The sequence below is a fragment of the Gordionus sp. m RMFG-2023 genome, chromosome 4 (assembly GCF_954871325.1).
Source record: "Gordionus sp. m RMFG-2023 chromosome 4, tfGorSpeb1-WG-v2, whole genome shotgun sequence".
Taxonomy (NCBI): Eukaryota; Metazoa; Nematomorpha; class Gordioida; order Chordodea; family Parachordodidae; genus Gordionus; species Gordionus sp. m RMFG-2023.
This window is the reverse complement of record NC_088778.1, coordinates 21049166-21069313: the sequence shown is the minus strand read 5'-3', so window position 1 is coordinate 21069313 and position 20148 is coordinate 21049166. Positions and strand designations below refer to the sequence as shown.

Below are 20148 nucleotides of genomic sequence, written 5' to 3'. Positions count from 1 at the left end.
GTAATGAATGATTGGCAGATATCCGCATATGGAAGCTGCAAATATTTGGGCTCCACTATACAAACAAACGGCACAATAGAAAAAGAGATAAAGAATAAGATTAATCAAGGGTGGTTAAAGTGGAGATCTTTATCTGGAGTGCTATTTGACAAAAGAATCCCACACAAATTAAAGGGAAAAATCTACAGTTCCATAGTACAACCAACTATTCTATATGGTTCAGAAACATGGCCAACCAAAGAATCAGACGAGAGAAGTTTACAAACTATGGAGATGAGAATGCTGAGGATGATTGCTGGGGTAACAAGAAAGGATAAGGTGCGCAGTACAAAAATACTAAATAGTTTAAAGGTAGTGCCCATTAAGACTAAGTTAATGGTAAACAGACTTAGGTGGTATGGGCACACAATGAGAAGGCCTATGAACTACATAGGAAATAAAGTTGAAAGTTTGGAAGTGATGGGCAAACGTAAAAGAGGAAGGCCAAAACTTCAATGGGGCCATAAAGTTAGAGCCAATATAAAGAAGTATAAAATAGATAAAAGAGATTGTATGAATAACATAAAGTGGAGAGAGATGTTGAAGGAGCTTACCACCAGAAAAGGTGTTATAGAGGGTGGGGAGAGAGGAATAACCCAAAGACTTATTTTAAAAATATAGAAATCTATATTCCAACATTTAGAAGAGAGGAAATGATTAATGATTACTATAATTTTTTGTATCTTATATCGTAATTATAATGAAATATTTTGATATACAGACAATCACTCAGGTTAGGGAAAATTTTCAAAAAAAAGTATTCGAATATAAAAACAAATATGTTTAAAAAAAATGTTTCTTAAATAAAAATGTATCTTAATAGCTTGATGAAAACAATCATTTTGCACAAATAAATAATTTGACGAATACTTTTTGCAAGTTTATTTTTTTAGTACCACTATCATTTCCTTAAGCAACTATATTCTTATTATTAACCATTTTCTAAAATTATGAAGATAAAAATATACGAAAAAAGAATGAGAAAAAAAAATATGAAATTGAGAAAATGACAGGGATAAACGATTTATTTTAAAAAGACAAAAGAATAATTTTAAAAAAATATATAAAAAATTGGAATAAAATTAATTATAAAAAGGGAAAAAATAACAAAATTAAAGAAAATTGACATATCAGGATCATTATAACAAATCTTTTCCTTTTTTTAATTGACACTATTTTTGATTGACCCTTTTTTTGTAGAAACCTTTTCTTTTTTTTTGATCGTTCTTACTTTTTTTTCTTTATTGATCAAAAGATTTTCTTTCTTGAATGAAAAACCTTTGTGAATTGTCGTATTGCCTACAAAAAATGTTCGCATATTAAAAAATCATTTAATAAATTTACATGAAACTTTGTATATATATAATATATATATGCGGGCATAAAATAGAAGACCACTGAAAAAATTAAGTTAAAATATTAGGAGATTTTTATCTATTTAAAAATCTCAGGAGTGTTGCTATGCCACAGTATACTACTCAGGGGTATTCTATTTAGCCTTATAAAAAAGTGATGAGAGAAAAAATCAAATTAAGAAAAATATTTCACAGTAGATTTTATTTTGAACATAAATATAATATCAACATTGATATAATTAGTATATAAATATTTATAAATAATAAAAACAATACTTTTAAAATAATCAAAAATAGTTGAATATACTATTTTTCAATATTCTTTTTTTATTTTTTCTGATACTTTGATGATTATATTCGGATATTTTCTGATTTTTCTAAAAATACATAAATAAATAATTTCATGTAAAGGTGTACAGTAATTGTTGATAAAAAAATATAACAAGATGGGTTCATGAGAAAATTGATTTGCCTTTATATAATTCCATATTCTTTCAAAGAATATTAGCAAATAAAGTGTTTGAATAAATAATTTAAAATTTGATAAATTTATAAAGTAAATTTATTAAATTATATAATACATTATTGATTTTAAGTTAACCTGGTATTTTGTGAAGGGTGATGATTTACAGGAAGTAGAGAGCGATTTAGAAGGCGACAGTTTGCGAAAAATAAAATTAGTATTTGAAGAACTGTTACTTTCTACGACACTGTTAAATGACGACTCACCAGTAGATTTCAAAAATTTATATATATTTAAGGTGTTTTCTTTATGAACTGTAAGGGTTTCCTTTTTGCTCTTTTTGATAGGTTTGTTTTGGTTCTAACATAAATCAAAAAAAATATATAAATAGTTTTAAAAACCATAACGTAAATAAATATTTTTTTCATCTTTCTTAAGACGATTTGATATAAAGAATTCAAATATCTTAACTTAAGTGATATCTACTTTTATTATGTGTCCTTCTTATATATAGTGGCAACTGTTTAATTGGGCATTATAGTTGTTAGTTTCAGAAACTTCCTACAAGAAAGGGGTGGGGTGACAATTTTAGCCCAACAAATATTACCAAAGGCTAAAAGTTTTGTCAAAGGGTTTATCTGCCATATTTTAGACAAATTAATATTTGTTAGGCTTAAATCTTGGTTTAGCTGTTAATTATCGACTAAATCAAAGTTATTAGCAAAACTAATAAAACTAATCATCATACAAGATTTACTATAACTAAACATATTTTAAAAATTTCAAACAAAATTGGAAAAATATTAATAAAAGAGAATATAAAATATTCATAATATTGTTAAAAAATATTATATGTAATATACCAACAAGTAAATCGTGTATAAAATATAAAATTAAACAAAAAAATTAATTATAACATCATTCATAAATGGAAATTTAATCTCCTTTGCGATTAAGCCAATTTTTTATTGCAGATCAAATTGTATAGTAGGGTTAATCCCATCAATCTATTTTTGCTTGTGCTTTTGCCAATATAATAGTATTCTTAATAAATTTGGGAAAACTCCAAAATATAATTTAAAGTATGCATGCTTGATTTTCATGAAAGATTTTCTAGAATTAATCTTCATACCAAGATTTAAATTGTAAAATAATTGAGCCAGATATGTGATTTTTTAAATATTAACTGCGTTGAGAAAAAACATTAATGCAAAAAATTTTTTTTAATTAATTTTACTTTCTACAATAATTTAAAATAGGGATACTTGCAATTCATGAATGAAATTCTTTTATATTTCTTTAAAAATAATTTACATTTTCAGTCTACTAGAGAGAGGAAAATTGTCCCTCTATTCCATCCCGGCTGGGTACGTGGGTTAGTTGATACCAAAATTTTTGTCATAATTAACAAATATTCGGATTATCAAGTTAAGGACTGTATTTGCAATTTTATGTTTATTATCAGCTTTTGTTTTATAGTCAATTAAATTAAGACATTTACGATAATAATTAAATTTACGTTATTATAAAAATATGAGAGTAATATGACTACCAATAATATTAATATTAAATTAAATGAACATATAATAATTATATGATTTAAATAAAATACAAATGTAATAAAGTCAAAAAGGGCAATGATTATATATTTTAAAAATAATGATTATTGAGTATTAAAATAATAACAAGCCAACTAAAAGGAATAAAATATTAGAAATTTAATAAAACAAAAATGGGAGTGAGAGTGAGTTCTACTCATATAAGGCAATTGATATAACAAAACCTTCATAGTTCGCCTTAAGGATAGCTATTGTATCCCTTGCCTTAAATAGAAACCTTTGCAAGACTCCTTCAATTTTTTTCTAATTTGATGATCAAAGTCTTTGTATAAATTCTTTGCCATATCACCATATTGTTAGGGTAGAACTGACGTACAAAAATATACTTGATGAATCAGATGAATGTTTCGCAATTTTTAATTCTGAGCTCTTTATTACATTCTTATTAATATTGGAAAGGGAATTGAATTTGTATCTATGCACTAGAAATCCCATATAAAATTTTACTTGTATCCGCGGAATTCATATAATTCCATATGGATTAGATGCCTTCTAATGAAATTCCCTTGGTATGCAAAGTTTTATCAAAATTAAAAGGGTCAAGCCGAATAGTTAACGATATGTTATAGAATTACCCCTAATTAAAATAAAAAATTATGTAAATATAAAGTTTGTCAATAGTTTGGCATGTTTAATTTTGTTTGGTGATTACTTTTTGGATAAAAAAATAAAATGATTGTAAGATAAATGATTTATAAATTTTTGGCTAGTAAACTATGTTTATAGAGTTGAATAATAAAAATAAAGTTATTTTATTAACATTTCTTTATGCTCTTTAAACACCTAGAATCCAAACACCATTTGAAATTTTTAACTCTAAATCTGGACCTTGTTTTTTGTCGAAGGGTACACATCAATGCTTGATCACGAGTAGTGCTGTAAACATTTCTAAAAAATCGAACGCGTTCAACGTTCATTGACAAAAATCAAATGCGTTCACATTCAATGTTCACTATCAAGTTCGTTCAAAACTATGAGTAATTTTTTTAATTTAATTTAGAGGGTTTCCCATTCAAAAAAGGAAAAGACCCAATCAAAAAAAGGAAAAGACCCAATCAAAAAAAGGAAAAGGACCGATCAAATAAGAAAAGTGTCAATCAAAAAGGAAAAGTCCCAAAGGTTTAGGAAAAAGTCCGATCAAAAAATGAAAATTCCCAAAAGGAAAAGTGACAATCAAAAAAGGAAAATTCTAATTCAAAAAAAGAAAATCGTTATTTTTTTAAAAAAATTATAAATTTTTATTTTTCTTATCTTTTTTCAATTTATTTTTCTTCTCATTATTGATAATTCTTTTATCTTAAAAATTATTTATAAATTTTCCGTTATTTTTCTTCACCTCTCTGCTTCATATTTTTAACAATTCTTTACTTTTATTTTGACTTTTTCTCCTTATATTTTAATCTTTTACATATATTAACATTTTCAATCTCTTTAAGTCATTTTTAATCTATTTTTTTGATCTTTTCTTAATTATTTTTCCTCATTTTTGATAATTCTTTTTTAGAAATTATATTTAATTTTCACTAAATTTTTGGCAGACAATTTATTTATATTAGAATTTTTTACATATCAAATTATTTAATTACAATTGCTAAATTAAATTAATCGTTTGGTTATAATGTATCTGTAGTAATTGTGGTAACATGCAAATTTACTAGATTAAGAAAAACGCCAGACAGGCAAATAACTTTTAAACAACGAAGCCGAAAGATATTCAAATCTACTCAAGAAAAAAGAATTAAATCTCGGTACAAATTGAGACTATGCTAATGTTGGTTAAAGAAAAAGGATATATAATGGAGAAATTATGATGAGAAAAAGATGATTAAATTATATTATTTTTAACTTAAATTTACGTTTTAATTTTTATTTTTTATATTATTTTAATTTCTTATTTATAATTATGTAATTAGTATTTATATTAATTAATAAAGTATTAGTAGTTAATTTATTTATACTATTTATTTTATTCTCTAAATTCTTTCAACCACTATAATTGTTGGCCGAAACATTATATTCTATGGACATATTCAGTCTACTTAAAATACTAAAATGTTACAGTACCTTTTTAAAATTAAATTCGAACTGTAATACCAAACGATATGTAAATTAATAAAATATAATCATTTTTAAATTCTTATTCTTAAAATTTTAATATTTATGGAAGAAGCATATTTTTGAGTAAGTAAATAATTTTTTTGTAATTATTTTTAAAACTATATTCTTTGATTTATGAATAATTAAACGTAAAATAAAATAAATGTTATAATCTAAAGGATTTTAGTCTTGTCTTTTTTGTCATTCCTTCCATGAGTATATATTTTAAAAAGAAATTTTTTTGTTTTAAAAAATAAAATTATGAAGATATGGTAAAAAACATTAAGTGACAAAAGCTCTAATTATTGACGCATATCAAAAATACAACATCATGTTTTAATGTAAGCTATAAGACAGTGACAAATATTAAATACTCCCATCTCAAAAATGGAATAAATATAGTTTGCCCAAAGGAGGTTCATGGGTACGCAAGAAATCAAATCAAGAAGAGGAAGAATATATATTAAATTGAATAAATTTGGATTGCACTTTATCCTTAAAGAGGTTATGTGAAATTATCAAAGAAAGATATGATGTGGAGATATCAAAAAATACGGTATTAAGGTTGATCTCAGGTTTTAGCAGTGACGAAGCGTCCATAAAAGGAAGGGAAGTATTGCTTCCCTTGAAATTTTTCTTACAAAATTTTTAAATAAACCTAATATAATCTTTGTACTATGCTAAATAAACTAAACTGACTTCGTTAAAAAATTAATATAATTTTTATAACGTTAAAAAGATTTATAATTTTTATAGAGTTAAAAAAATTAATATTATTTTAACTATATTAAGAAATACTATTATTTTTACTACGTTAAAAAGTTACTATTAAAAAATTTACTATTATTTTTACTACGTTAAAAAATTTACTATTATTTTTACTACGTTAAAAAATTTACTATTATTTATACTACGTTAAAAAATTTACTATTATTTATACTACGTTAAAAAAAATAAACATGAGGGAAGCAAATTTAATATTGCTTATTTTTTTTAATAAATAAAGAGAAAATCATGCCATGGTCAATGACATATAATACCTAGACTGACAATTCATTCATTAAAATGCATTTTTAATCGTCGTTAAAAGCAAATCAGCTGGACCCGCCATTTTGGTAACCTTTATAATAATTATTTTCATGTTAAAAACTAATATTAAATTGATAACTTACTTTCTTATTATCTCGATGATCAGGCAATTCTTTAATAAAGTTTGCATCAGATATAATATAAAATTAGGCTCTCGTTTAAAATTTTAATATTTATTACAGTAACTAAGATGGCGTCTAGCTGATTTGTATTGATGTACACTTTTAATGAATGAATCGTCAGTCTAGTTATTATTATATGTCATTGGCCATGGTATTGTGTAATTTTACCATTAAAAAATAAGCATTGGGGAAGCAAATAAAAAATGCTTATTTTTTTAATAAATAAAAGTGAAGAAATTTTTTTTATATAATATTTTTTTCCTTATTTTATTAAAATAAAAAATTTTTGGTTTTTAAAATCCTTAAATGTTTAATAATTGTAATTGTATTATTGAAAATTTATTAACATTATAATTTAGCGCAATAAATTTTGATGCGAAAAAATTGATTATTGAAAAAGGAAGACCAAAACCAAAAAACTTAAAAAAAGAAATCAAAACTTGCATACGTAATTTTTCTATCGAAAAATATGAATGGCTCACTGGATGTGAATTTTCTAATTCTCTATATTGTTGGTCATGCCTATTATTCCCAAAGGAAAAATATGTTTGGAATGATAAAGGATTTACGGATATGAATAATTTTTCAAAGGCAGTTAAACGGCAAAGAATCAACCGCTCATTTGCAGTCGATGATTCAACTAAAAACATTTGGCTAAAATCGTATAAAAATATGATAGATTCGGTGTGCAAAATATCAATCGAACAGCATAATTCTAAAGTCAAATCAAATAGAGAAATATTGAAAATAATGATCAACTCTATATGTTTTCTTGGAATTCAGGAGATCGTATTCCGTGGTGATGATGAATCTTCTAATTCAGTAAATAGAGGAAATTATATTGTATTAATTTATTTGCTCGCGGAAGAAAATTTACTATTGTAACATAATTTAGAAATAGTGCAATTTTTATTGTACAAGCAATATTCAAAATGATTTGATTAATTCTATTTCACGTGTCTTACACCAAAAAATATTAAATTCGTCGAATTGTTAGATATTAGTAAATTCCAAATAATCAATTTCCCAAAATATTTATTAGATAATTTAAACGACACTTATTCTCAATTTTTTGACTTACACAAGGTGGAAACCTAATTAAAGGTAGTGTTTCGGGATGTAAAATTTAAAAAGAAAAAGAATGTTAATGAAATACTTGAATTTTTAATATGCACCGATTTGATGAAAAGTTTTAAAGAGTTTTTTAAATTATGCAAATTCATCTTAACTTTGGCTTCAACAACAGCAAGTGCAGAACGGAGTTTTTAATTAAAAAGAATCAAATCTTATTGTAGAAACAGGATGAGCCAACATCGATTCGAATCTATCTTTGATTTCGATTGAAAAAAAATTATTAAAAAATTTAAAATCTAGCGATCTTTTATAATGCAGTACTTGATCATTTTACTCAAAAACAAAGACGAATACCACTTATTTATAAATCTTAATGTTTTTATGGTTTGAGTTTGACTAAAATAAAAATATTTTTTGATTGCTTCCCTAGTAGTAAACTTGACGCTTCGTCACTGGGTTTTAGGTATAGCTTTAAAAGAGTATCACTACGTTTAATTAGAGATAATATAGAATCAAATAACGAGATTCGCAAAGAATACGTGAATTGGTTTGTAGATGTAACCTATATAAAATAAAAATTTATATTTATCGATGAGAGCGGGTTTTTCAATATCAATGAGGCGGTTATATAAATATTCACAAATAAATAGAAAAGTTATTAAAAATTTTCAAGGGGTAAAGACAATGAATTATACTATCATTGCTGCTCACAATTGCAAGAATATTCAGATTCGAAGTTCTTGATGGCCCATGCAACGTTATATACTTTAACAACTTCGTAAATGAAATATTAAGTCATTTTGAAGAAGGTAACATGATGAATATGATTTTTGTGATGGATAATGTTCCATTGCATCATAATCATACAATTAGGAAATCGTTAGAAAAAAGAGGGCATACATTGAAATAATTAGCCCCTTGCAGTCCTTATGTTAATCCCATTGAAAATGTGTTTTTTCAATGGAAGGATTTTGTCAAAAATCAAAATCCCAGTAACGAGATTAATTCGTTTGATAGAACATGGAGAGAGAGGAATATCTGAGGAGATTGCAAAAAATTATTTTAGAAATATGGAGACCTATATTCCAAAATGTAGAAGAGGGAAATTATTAATGATTATTATAAATTTTTATTTCTTACTGTGTTATACATCGTAATTGTAATTAAATAATTTGATATGCAAAAAATTCTAATAAAAAAAATTGCCTGCTAAAAATTTAGTGAAAATTAAATATAATTCCTAAAAAGGATTATCAAAAATGAGGAAAAAAAATTGAGAAAAGATCAAAAAAATAGATTTAAAATGACTTAAAGAGATTGAAAATGTTAATATATGTAAAATATAAGGAGAAAAAGTCAAAATAAAAGTAAAGAATTGTTAAAAATATGGAGCAGAGAGGTGAAGAAAAATAACGGAAAATTTATAAATCATTTTTAAAAAGACAAAAGAATTATCAAAATGAGAAGAAAAATAAATTGAGAAAAGATATAGTAAGAAAAATAAAAATTTTTAATTTTTTTAAAATAACGATTTTCCTTTTTGAAATGGGATTTTCCTTTTATGATTGAAGCTTTTACTTTTTTGATTGGGACTTTTCCTTTTTTGAATGGGAAACATTGTAATATAAATAAATACTATATATTTTTTTATTTATGAAAAAAAAAATTTCTTATTAATAATTATTTATAAAATATACAAATTTATAATATTTTATATTGTGTTTAACCCTTAAAATAAAAAATGATATAAACTTAATATAATTGTGAAATTTTAAATAACCACACTAAAAATAAATAAATTTTAAATAACCACACTAAAAATAAATAAATTTTAAAAGATATTATATAAACTAGAGATCTGCAAAGTTAGGCCCGGGCCCGTACTTGGCCCAAATGGGGTTCGAGCTAGGCTTGGGCCTTAATATATTTAAAATAATCGGGTTCAGGCCGGGCCTTATATTTTTAAAAAAATTCGAGCCGGGTAAGGTTGGACCTTGAAATTTTTTTTAAATATATCTTAATTTATCAATTTTATATTGAATTTTTTATGTAAAATAAAAATATTTGATTTTATTTATTGAAACTAAACGACATATAACATATGTCTTTTATTTTGAGTAATTATAAAAATTAATTTCTATAATTAAATAAATTCGTGCCAGGCCGGCAAAACTTTTTTAAAAAAAATTTCGGGCCAGGCTTGAAAAATTAGGCCCGATGCAGATCACTAATATAACTACTTTTATCCATGCATATAATATATAATATTTGATGATTTTTACTTTATGTCTATTATAATTATCATAATTATTTAATAAGCCTTTGAAATACAGCAATCTAATATAAATTTTTAACTGGATACTTAAAGTTATATTATATAAAATAATAAATATTACAATCAAGTATTTCTTTAAATTAGAACTTGAAGATTTTGAAATTGATAAATACTTTTTGGAAACATTTTATATTTGATAAGGATAAAATTAGTTTATTATATATTATGTTACTGTAAAGTATTTATTATATTTAGCAATACATAGTAATGTTAATTCATCTTATTCTGAATTTTCAGAATCTGACGATGATGAAATAATAACATCTAAGCTTATGCTAATCTAAAAAATATAAATTATATTGAAATTAATAAACTATACTATAGGACAGAAATGTGGCTGGCTAAACTGAAATATGATAAAGGAAACAACTGATTAAAAAATAACCCTTTTTTAAAAAAAATTTGGAATAATATTAAATTAATATTTATTAATTTTCAAATGAATAAAAATAAAATTTACTAAAATTGAACAAACGTAAAAAAGGTATGCGTTCGTCAAAAAAAGGAATGCGTTCACGTTCAAGTTAAAAATAAAAGGAACGCCATTCATCATTTTTTTCCAAAAAACAAACTTCGTTATTGAGTGGTTTACGATGAAAGCACATATTGAAAGAAAAGAGATAATGGATTTAAACCAAAAACACTATGATTGGAGGGTCGTGTGGTTGTATGTTTATATAATCAGAGATTTTTCTATTCTAGCATCTCACTCCAAAAATATTGTGGTAAGGAATAAAAAATTTTAGGGATGTTTAAAAAGATTTAATTAGGATAAATGTCTTGAAAATAGGTTGAATATAATGTGCATATTGCTAAATAAATTAGTAATAGGAAAGACCAATTGAGATAAATTTTCAAGCGATATGTCTGAACTCAAAAATATATTTATTTTAGTATCATATTAGTTTCACAATATTGTGTTTTACTTATGTTCAGTATGAGAGGCCGAATATTTCATAAAGCTAGTTGATTTTTGGACATTTTAGAAATTTCCAGAGATGAACTCAACATACAATATTTAATAAATAATTATATAGTATCATTTATTAACCTCGATCCTGGAATCGAAATAATCTAAGGATAAAGTTTCGTCGTAGTGTCTAAATATAGAAAAATAAGATTCCTTTCCAATTTGATCGACATCTATATCCTGATCATTTACATTAATTTTAGCAGTGGATTCTGAATTTGTATCTAAACCCTTGTAAATAAAAAATTAACAATCATATCGTACTTTTAGCTATTAAAATTATTTTTAATTAATATTTGCTAAGATGCTAAATATCTGTTAATAATGTTAAATTAAATTGGTAATCAATCTATCTATATCATGTATAATTTTATTCTCTAAATTTTGAGATAATAAATCAATATTTTCTGCTTTTATAAAATATCAATCACTGGTAAATACAATAATAGTTATATGTAAGAGTTATGAATAGATAAATATATACTCACCGATCTACTATTTAACCATTGTTCCCTTTCGAATCTAAACTTACGCCTGGAAAATTCTAAAGAGAAATCAAGGTCCAAATTATCTTTTCCATCCAACTCATCTTCCATATCTTTAGAAGCATTTTCTTCTAGCTCATCTGAGCCATCATTATTCTCGTTAGTTTCGAGATTGAAATCTTTATTGTTATCTATATGAAACAGTATATAAAATAAATTTTTGTAAAACGCATATAAATTCGATATCATCAAATTCTATACCCAAATTTTCGAAATTCCATTGAAATTTTTTGACTCTTTTGGTTTTGTTGTTTTCGGGATCGTCAGCGTCTTCAAAGAAAATCTCTTGCAATGTTCTAATTTCTCTTTTGTCTTGGTCTAAGGTCACTTTTCTTTAAAACATATATATGTAATGTTTAAATTCACAATTTGGGCATTAATTATTTTCACACATTTTAATCTAAAATTTAAAATATTGCTTTAGTGATTCTAAATTCTATATGTATGTAATAGGATTATATCGAATTCGGGACTGTTTCATAGACCCAGATTTTTAGTAGTTATAAAATAGCCAGTAACTCATATATTAACGTATTTAATTTAAAAAATTAAAATTCATAAAGGATATTATAGTACTAGTGAAAAAATTTGATCCTATAAATCTATATTGGCCAATTCTTAAAATATTTTTTAAATTTTGGACCTGATTGGTTGGCAATATATATAGAGCGCATCTTATTTAATTTGAGACAATTTCCTCGTATTTTTTAAGTTATATGTAAAAACGATATATATAAAATTATATAGATTAAGAATCGTTTTTATTTTGTCAGAAATTTAGAGGATGCTGATGTTGCGTTTATAGTAAGCGCGTGCAAAATTTTCGCTACATAATTTACAAAAGCAATTCAATAATAGGTATAATTTATAAATACTGAGCGAAATGATAATCGCGACAGCTGTTTACCTATATTTCAAAAAGTATTATAGTTGTGACAAATCAGCTCTAATTTCGCTAGCGATTAATTTGGAGTTGCTTGAGCGAATCCTTACTATAAACAAGGTGTAACGCTAAACTTATGGATTGAAAATTTAAGTTCTAAAAAAATAAGTAAAAACACTGTTCAATTAGTCCTTAATTTTCCAAAACTCTATGAAATATAATAGGCAGACATATCAAGTTACCAAGGTTCATTTTTTACTTCGATAAATCTCTATTCTGTCTATCTAATAAAAAACATCAGGAAAATTCAAACCGAACCTGAACAGACCCGTTAAGCTGGTATTATTTGCCGAACTTAACTCAAAACGTTAAAAAATTTATCACCTGAACCTAACTCTAAAAACGCCTGTCAATATTGTTTTAAAAATGATTAATAATCAGTTTTTACCGAAAAGTATCAGTAATTAATTTTGATATACTTCTATAGTTGTTTGACAGTGCCATTAGTAAAGTTAGCACATATATGTGTTCTCGGATCTAAAAAATTTTCTTACTCTTAATAGATATAATTTGATAGAAGAGAATCTTGAAAATATTTTAATTGTATATGGCTTATATTATATTTTAAATAGTGATATAAGTTTAAAAATATTCTTTTCTTTACATAAATTATAATATGTCTGTATGCCGAAACATTTGAACTGTTTTAAAGGTCCAAACCGAACAGATATTAATTTTGAGAACCATCTGAACGATTATTTTTATCATAGCCTAAATTTGAACCCATATTCGTTACGGTTTGGACCCTGGAAAATATTAAATTACCGATGAATTTTCCCGAGTTGATTCAGTTCATTTTCATCCATTTTATCATGTTCCGCCAAAGGATCTATTTCGTAATAATCTTCACTTCCTTTAAAAATCCAAAATTATAAATTTGTATGTTATAACGTTTCATATGGGATTTATGATAATTAAAAAAAAAAAATAATATTAATAGAAAAAGTGTCAAGCATAAAATGAATATAAGTTGTAAAATTCTCGTGAATCGGAATTGTTGAGAACTTTATAAAATGTCACAAAATCAAATATTTACAAAAATAATTTTTACCTTAAATTAGTAACATATGATTCCAAAGAACTAGGTATATTCACAACTAGAAAAATAAGAAAATACTATAAGTGTTGAGACAAATTTTATTTTAAATTCTATGTCCCACTTATGTTGAATGATTATTTTTAGATTGATTCGATACTCATGGTATATTTTTTGCAGATACCAGGGACTAATACCAAATTATTCAATTCTGAGTTAGCACTAAAAATTATTTCTTTGTTTTTTTCATTTGGACTAATTTATCTTAATTTAATATACTTAACGTTGCTTTTTCTCGTAATTCCCTGTTTTTTAGAATGATATAATAAACTAATCTTAATATTTTTCCGTTAACTTTTAAAAAATGAAAATTATGTTATATTTATTATTTTCCGTTGGCTGGTAACTCTCTAAAAACATGAAAATAATCATTTAAAATATTGACTATTTTAGCTGATTGTTTTAACTTAAATATTTTAAAATCCTTTTCTTGTTTCAATTCATATTTCATTTTTAGCCACTTTTATTATAATAATTCGATTTAACATTAAAATTTTATTATATAAAAATGTACTATATTTAATATATTTAAAAAGATAACATTCATTAATTTAAATAAAATGTCGTTAAGTTATAAGTAAATTTTTATTATTAAATATCGGTGGCCCAAAGATTATCCTTGATAAAAATATAATTCGACATACAATGTCCTAAATTCTTATTGCAAATTTTTATTTTAAATCTTAATAGATACATATTAACCTTGTTTATTAAAAAAAATAAAAATTTCAGAAAAAAAAAACTTTAAAGAAAGTTTTAAGAAAAAATATCACGGGAAAAAAACCCCAAGTTGGCCGGTTCCATGTCAATTCAGCGAAACTTTAATCGCGAAACACTTTTTCGCGAAACTTTTATCGCGAATGGATTTTATAGCGAAACTTTTATCGCGAATCCATAATAGCGAATACTATTCCGCGAATGCAATATCGCGAAACAAATATCGCGAATTTTTTATAGCGAAACCTTTATTGCGAATACATTACCGCGAATGCAATATCGCGAAACAAATATTGGGAATTTTTTATAGCGAAACCTTTATCGCGAAACCTTTAATGCGAATACATTACCGCGAAACTTTTATCGCGAAAATTTTATAGCGAAATCTTTATCGCGAAACCTTTAAAGCGAATACGTTACCGCGAAACTTTAATCGCGAATCAATAATCGCGAAAATTTTATAGCGAAGTTATTAACGCGAAACATATATCGCGAAGATATTATAGAGAATTTAATATCGCGATAATTGCTAATAAAGACTAATTTATTTTGAATCACTTTTTTATAATTAAATTATTTGAATAATATTTTTTAAAATAGGTTGAAGATTGATTCACAATGATAGTTTGTAATTTTCTTCTAACCTTAAAAAATTTATATAATGATTAATAAACTTAGATCTGGTTTATGAAATTTGTTATTGAAATACACTTTTTCGCTATCCTATCCTTTTCTTCGAAGTTTTTATAATAATCGCGCACAAGGAACTCAGCTTTATCAATATATTAATCATTGAGTTTATTAGTTAAATCTTGATATTTACTGGCGAAATTGATATCTGGGTAGCATTCCTATTTAATGTCTGATGACCTAATTAGTGTTGTTAAACGGCTCTTTTTGAGCCGATTTTTAAAAACGACTAACTCAATATTTCATCCTGAATAATATTAAGCAAGACTGAAGATTTTTTTTGTAGAAGGAACAAAGGTTTGAACATCTATTAAAAAATCTCAAGGCTTAGGCAATATTTTTCTGGCTAAAATATTGAGTTAGCCGTTTTTAAAAATCGGCTCAAAATGAGCCGTTTAACAACACTAGCTAATATTTATAAATTTATCAATCAATTTTGGCCAGGGTTAGCAGTCAGTCTATTAACCAGTCAAATGACTAGATTTTGACGGGTCAATTAAACGGGGGAATATTTGACCTGGTCATATAGTCAAATATTCTATAAGATCTGAATATAAAAATATGTTTGAAAAAGAAAAAACGATATAAATACATGTGATCACAATACTGCTATTTATTGAGTTCCTAATATTAAGGAGAGCATTTTACTCATAGTGAATTTAATGAAGTATGTAATATAATAATTAGGCATACTACAGGTGGTGATCAAAATATTTCAAGTTATATTTTACGATCTTTATAGATATCTTTTTATCTTTTCTGTTTATTTGGGAAGGGGGGGGGCGTGATTTAGTATAATATCTCGGCATGAATCTCAATTAATTTAAATATAATATTTTGATTTGGGTTCTTATTGAATAAATAATTTTAAAATATAATAAAAATATAGCCACACTTATAAAAATTAACAAATAATTAATGACATAATTGATAAATTATAACTATTAAAAAATAAGTATTGCCGAAATTTAAAAAAAAAAATTTTCTCGTCTGGCTGGTGCCATTCCCTTGGTTATAAATTATAAATATTTTCGCCATTCTTTCCTCTTTATTTCAGAGTCTTATAAAATACAATAATAAATTTTTGTTTGTTTTTATATTATAGGCTCAAATTTTTTATATTTGCATTATTTTTTGTGACAAAAATATAGGAAGGTCTACTTTGGTATAAAATTTAGCAAGCTACATACCAACTCATTCGTCAAGATACAGATTTTATGAGGGTATTTACAAATTCTTTTATATGTGATCTTTCTATACCACATCAATCCTACGATTAATATTTCAAAAATAACTACCTTTCGTCATGCATTATAAACTATTTTAAATTTCATATTCCTAGCCCTTGAGTCATATAGTTGTTTTCCCTTACAAATATGATCACTTTTGATGAGCAACATTATTAGTAAAATATTATAATAAATACTCAAGTATTACACTAAAGGGCAAAGTTTAAAATGAGGATTACATTTTCCTTTTATTCATTAAAGCATGTAATTTTTTTTATATTGGGATGTTTTTGTCCGATGTTTTTTTCCCATGGTTATTTTTAACCAGTCTTTGTCCAAATCAGTGATTCTTTTAAAATTTTACACTTCAGTTATATATTTAACAAACAAACTATTGGCTTAGACGATATGATATGACAATGCTCTACTTTTTCCTTCACATATTCAATAAATAAAAAAATCATTTTTTAAAAAACTTTTTATGATTAAATTTATTTTGTAAGGATATTTATTCTAAATGTGAATTAGATATCAAAAAATATGGCCTAAAGGAATCTATTAAAATAAGATAATACGCTATACCATTTCCTATTTTAACTTAAGAAAAGGACTGTGGAGAATATAATCAGGGGCTTGTATACTTATCTATAAATGATATCAACCCTCTCAAAACTTTTAACCACCTACCAAATAAAAATAATTAAAAAAAGAAAATACAATTCATCCCTTTCCAATTTTATTCAAATAATGATAATTATTTCATAACTAACTATCCTTCCTCTAATTTCAATGATGCTCCTCTAATGAGTTCTCAGTTCAAGTTACGATGGAAAAATAATTGCTTGAATTAATTTTGTTATATTATAGCTCTAAAATTCCTTAAGGTTCTTAATTATTTAAATATTGGCATTTTGTTAACTTTTTTAAATATACTATATTCTCATTTGATTAACAATGTAATTGAGCTTAGGTGGCTTCATGTCATGAATAATAAAAATAAAACTAAAATTAAAATACATCATTTTTTTTGGTTATATTTTTTTAAAAAATATTTTTATTTACCCGCGAAGAGTGGCATTAAAAATTAAAAAATCTCGCTGAATAATAATAAATCTAAATTTTTTTATGAAAACTAGATTTAAGAAATTTACGTAAGAAATGTATATGAGATGTCTTACCTTTTCACTTATTACAAAGAACTTATAGGAATTTTAAGTTATTTTCTCTAAAACATCCACCAATAATTTTAAAATCATTCTTCGCTAGGCTTTATTTTAATTGTATGCGGTTTTAGATGATATAATTAAAATGCTAATGTAATTATAAACGATTTATTATTAATTATGGAGAATATGGTAAGAATAACTCTTATCAGCTTGGATTTTACAGTTTATAAAATCGTTTTTAAATAAGTGTTCTGAACAGTGGCGTAGACAAAGGGGAAGAGCTAAACCTCCCTCACTGGGAAATATGATTAATGACAACTTTCTTGTAAATTGATAAAACTCCTTCCATAGTCTAAAGAAAATTCTTATTTAAAAAACAACATAAAAAAATCTTACAAATCTAGGAATAAACAATACCATCATTTTATTTTATAATCCATTTTCACAATTTTTTTTACAAATTATAATTATAAAACGGAACGCTTCTCAGAGAGGTTAAGCGCACTTAATATTACGTTATTAAACAATAGCTCAACCTATTCACTTGATGAAAATAATTAGCTATCCTAATTGTTTTAAATTTTACCATAACCAATCCTTCTCATTTTGATATAACATTTTCCAAAGTTGCCGCAAGTTATGTCATCTGTCGGAAAAGTTTCCAAGCTTAATTTTCTTTTGGCTAAAATATCGAGTATCTTTAAATCCTCATATTTTGAAATAGGAAAAAAGTTGATTTTATAAATAAATATAGTAATATTTTTTTAAGATATTTCATTTAATTTTTTTTATTATAATTGCTTTCTTTAGATTCTTTGTTTAATCTTATAATGTTTCAAATTTTTGAAATTCTAATACTTTTTGGTTCATACTTAAAGGTTTGCTATTGTCTATTTCGCTTATTAAAACTAGTTTTTGTTTATTGACTGGAAAAACTGATTGATGTAATACTAAGTAATAATCTGGCATTTCATATAGTAGAGCTTACCCAAAAATATTTGTTTGTTTTCGCATGTCGTTAATCTTGGCAATTTTATCTTATTTTGTCAGTAAAAACTATCTACCAAATGAATTGAAGAATCAATGTAATAATTATTGATTTAAGTTCCAGATTTATTGCTTCCAGAAATTTGGTTGATTTTACGCTTTAATGGGTGATATAGATTTTATTTTTCTTATAACACGGTTGCCTTTTTGTGTGTGAAAAAAATGACTGAAGAATTAATAAATATTAGCGCAAACCAGCTATTTTCCATTCTATCAATAATGCCTGAATTAGGCAATTTTTCTTATTTAGCTAATAAACTTTTTCTTTATACTGTCTAAACGAATTAAATTATAATTAATAAGGAACATCGATAAAATTTTCGGAAAAAATTATTTCAGTCGCTTAAATCATAGATTTGCCAAAATTTTGTTACAAATAGTTTTTTTCCTTTTACTAGCTATTATACTCGTTTAAGTACTCAATTGGTACTAATAAAACAAGAAATATTCATATAATTTACAATTAGTTCGTAGAACTATACAGTCGCCAAATTTAACGGCGATGATATTAAGTATAAAAATCCTGTCTATGCCACTGTTCTGATACACAAGTTGAAGCGATAAAGAAATTTCTCAGAATTATCAAATTATTATGGTAATTATAGATATAAATATCTTAAACATGATATTTAAAGAAGTTCGAATAATGAGTAAAAGTGCTTACAAATTGAGAAGGAGCGTTTAGCGGTGTTTTCATAAAAACTCCTGATATTAATTGAACTGGTATTATTTTATAAAATGATGAAAACTATTATACGTTTTTTTAATTTTTATATTGTTTAGTTAGACTTGTGAAATCAGCAAAAATAAAAAACTAAAATAACTGAAGATCTAATGATTTATTTCCATAATTTATTCTTCATAAATATTACAATGTAATCCAATAGAATAATTTGAATTTTTTTTTTGATAATCATAACTTTGCAGTTATTTCTATTTATTAAAATGCGAAAAGAAGAAAAAGGAGAGGTCAAAATATTCAAATAAATTAGTTACTATTTTATCAGAAAGTTATATCGATGTGCATTATCTAAAAATTATAATTAGGAGGCATTAATTATCAGTATAATCTTCTATAATTTTTAAAAATAATCTGAGAAAATCAATAAAAAATTCTTAGCTTTCTATATAATTTTTCATCTAGATTAGAAAAAAGGTATATCAGATAATTTTCTTTAAATGACATAAAGCACACGGGGGGGGGGGGGGGGGTTAACTTATTCTGGTAAAAACTTAACCCAAAATGTCCCCTCCATACTTACAACCATGAGTGAGTGAGGCCAGAAAGAGTAATGTATTTTGTATCACATCAGATAAATGTTACATGCTTATTAAATAAACAATACGTAATAAAATATTCTTAAAACATTCGCGTTTATGATTTAAGAAACTTCGGTTGGTAAATTGATATTGAATATATCAATTTCACTTAAAATGAATTCGTAATTTTCGAAGTCATGCGCTAGCTATAATAATTTCGCGCACATACATTCGCGGTAGAAAATTCGCTATAAAGAGTTGGCGATTTAAGTTTTGCTATAAGTTTCGCTAT

At 25.0% G+C, this 20148-nt stretch overlaps 1 protein-coding gene across 1 annotated transcript in view; it reads right to left on the bottom strand.

Moving 5' to 3' along the window:
• Positions 1–1681: 1681 nt before the first annotated feature.
• LOC135928709 (claspin-like) overlaps positions 1682–20148 on the bottom strand; it is a 39819-nt gene continuing 21352 nt past the window's right edge. Inside the window, exons 7-12 of the mRNA XM_065465166.1 lie at positions 13417–13504; positions 11910–12040; positions 11652–11839; positions 11245–11394; positions 1996–2217; positions 1682–1771 (exon numbers count right to left, since the gene is read on the bottom strand). Of these exons, the coding sequence (XP_065321238.1) occupies positions 1682–1771; positions 1996–2217; positions 11245–11394; positions 11652–11839; positions 11910–12040; positions 13417–13504 (869 nt within the window). The remainder of the gene's footprint in view (positions 1772–1995; positions 2218–11244; positions 11395–11651; positions 11840–11909; positions 12041–13416; positions 13505–20148) is intronic.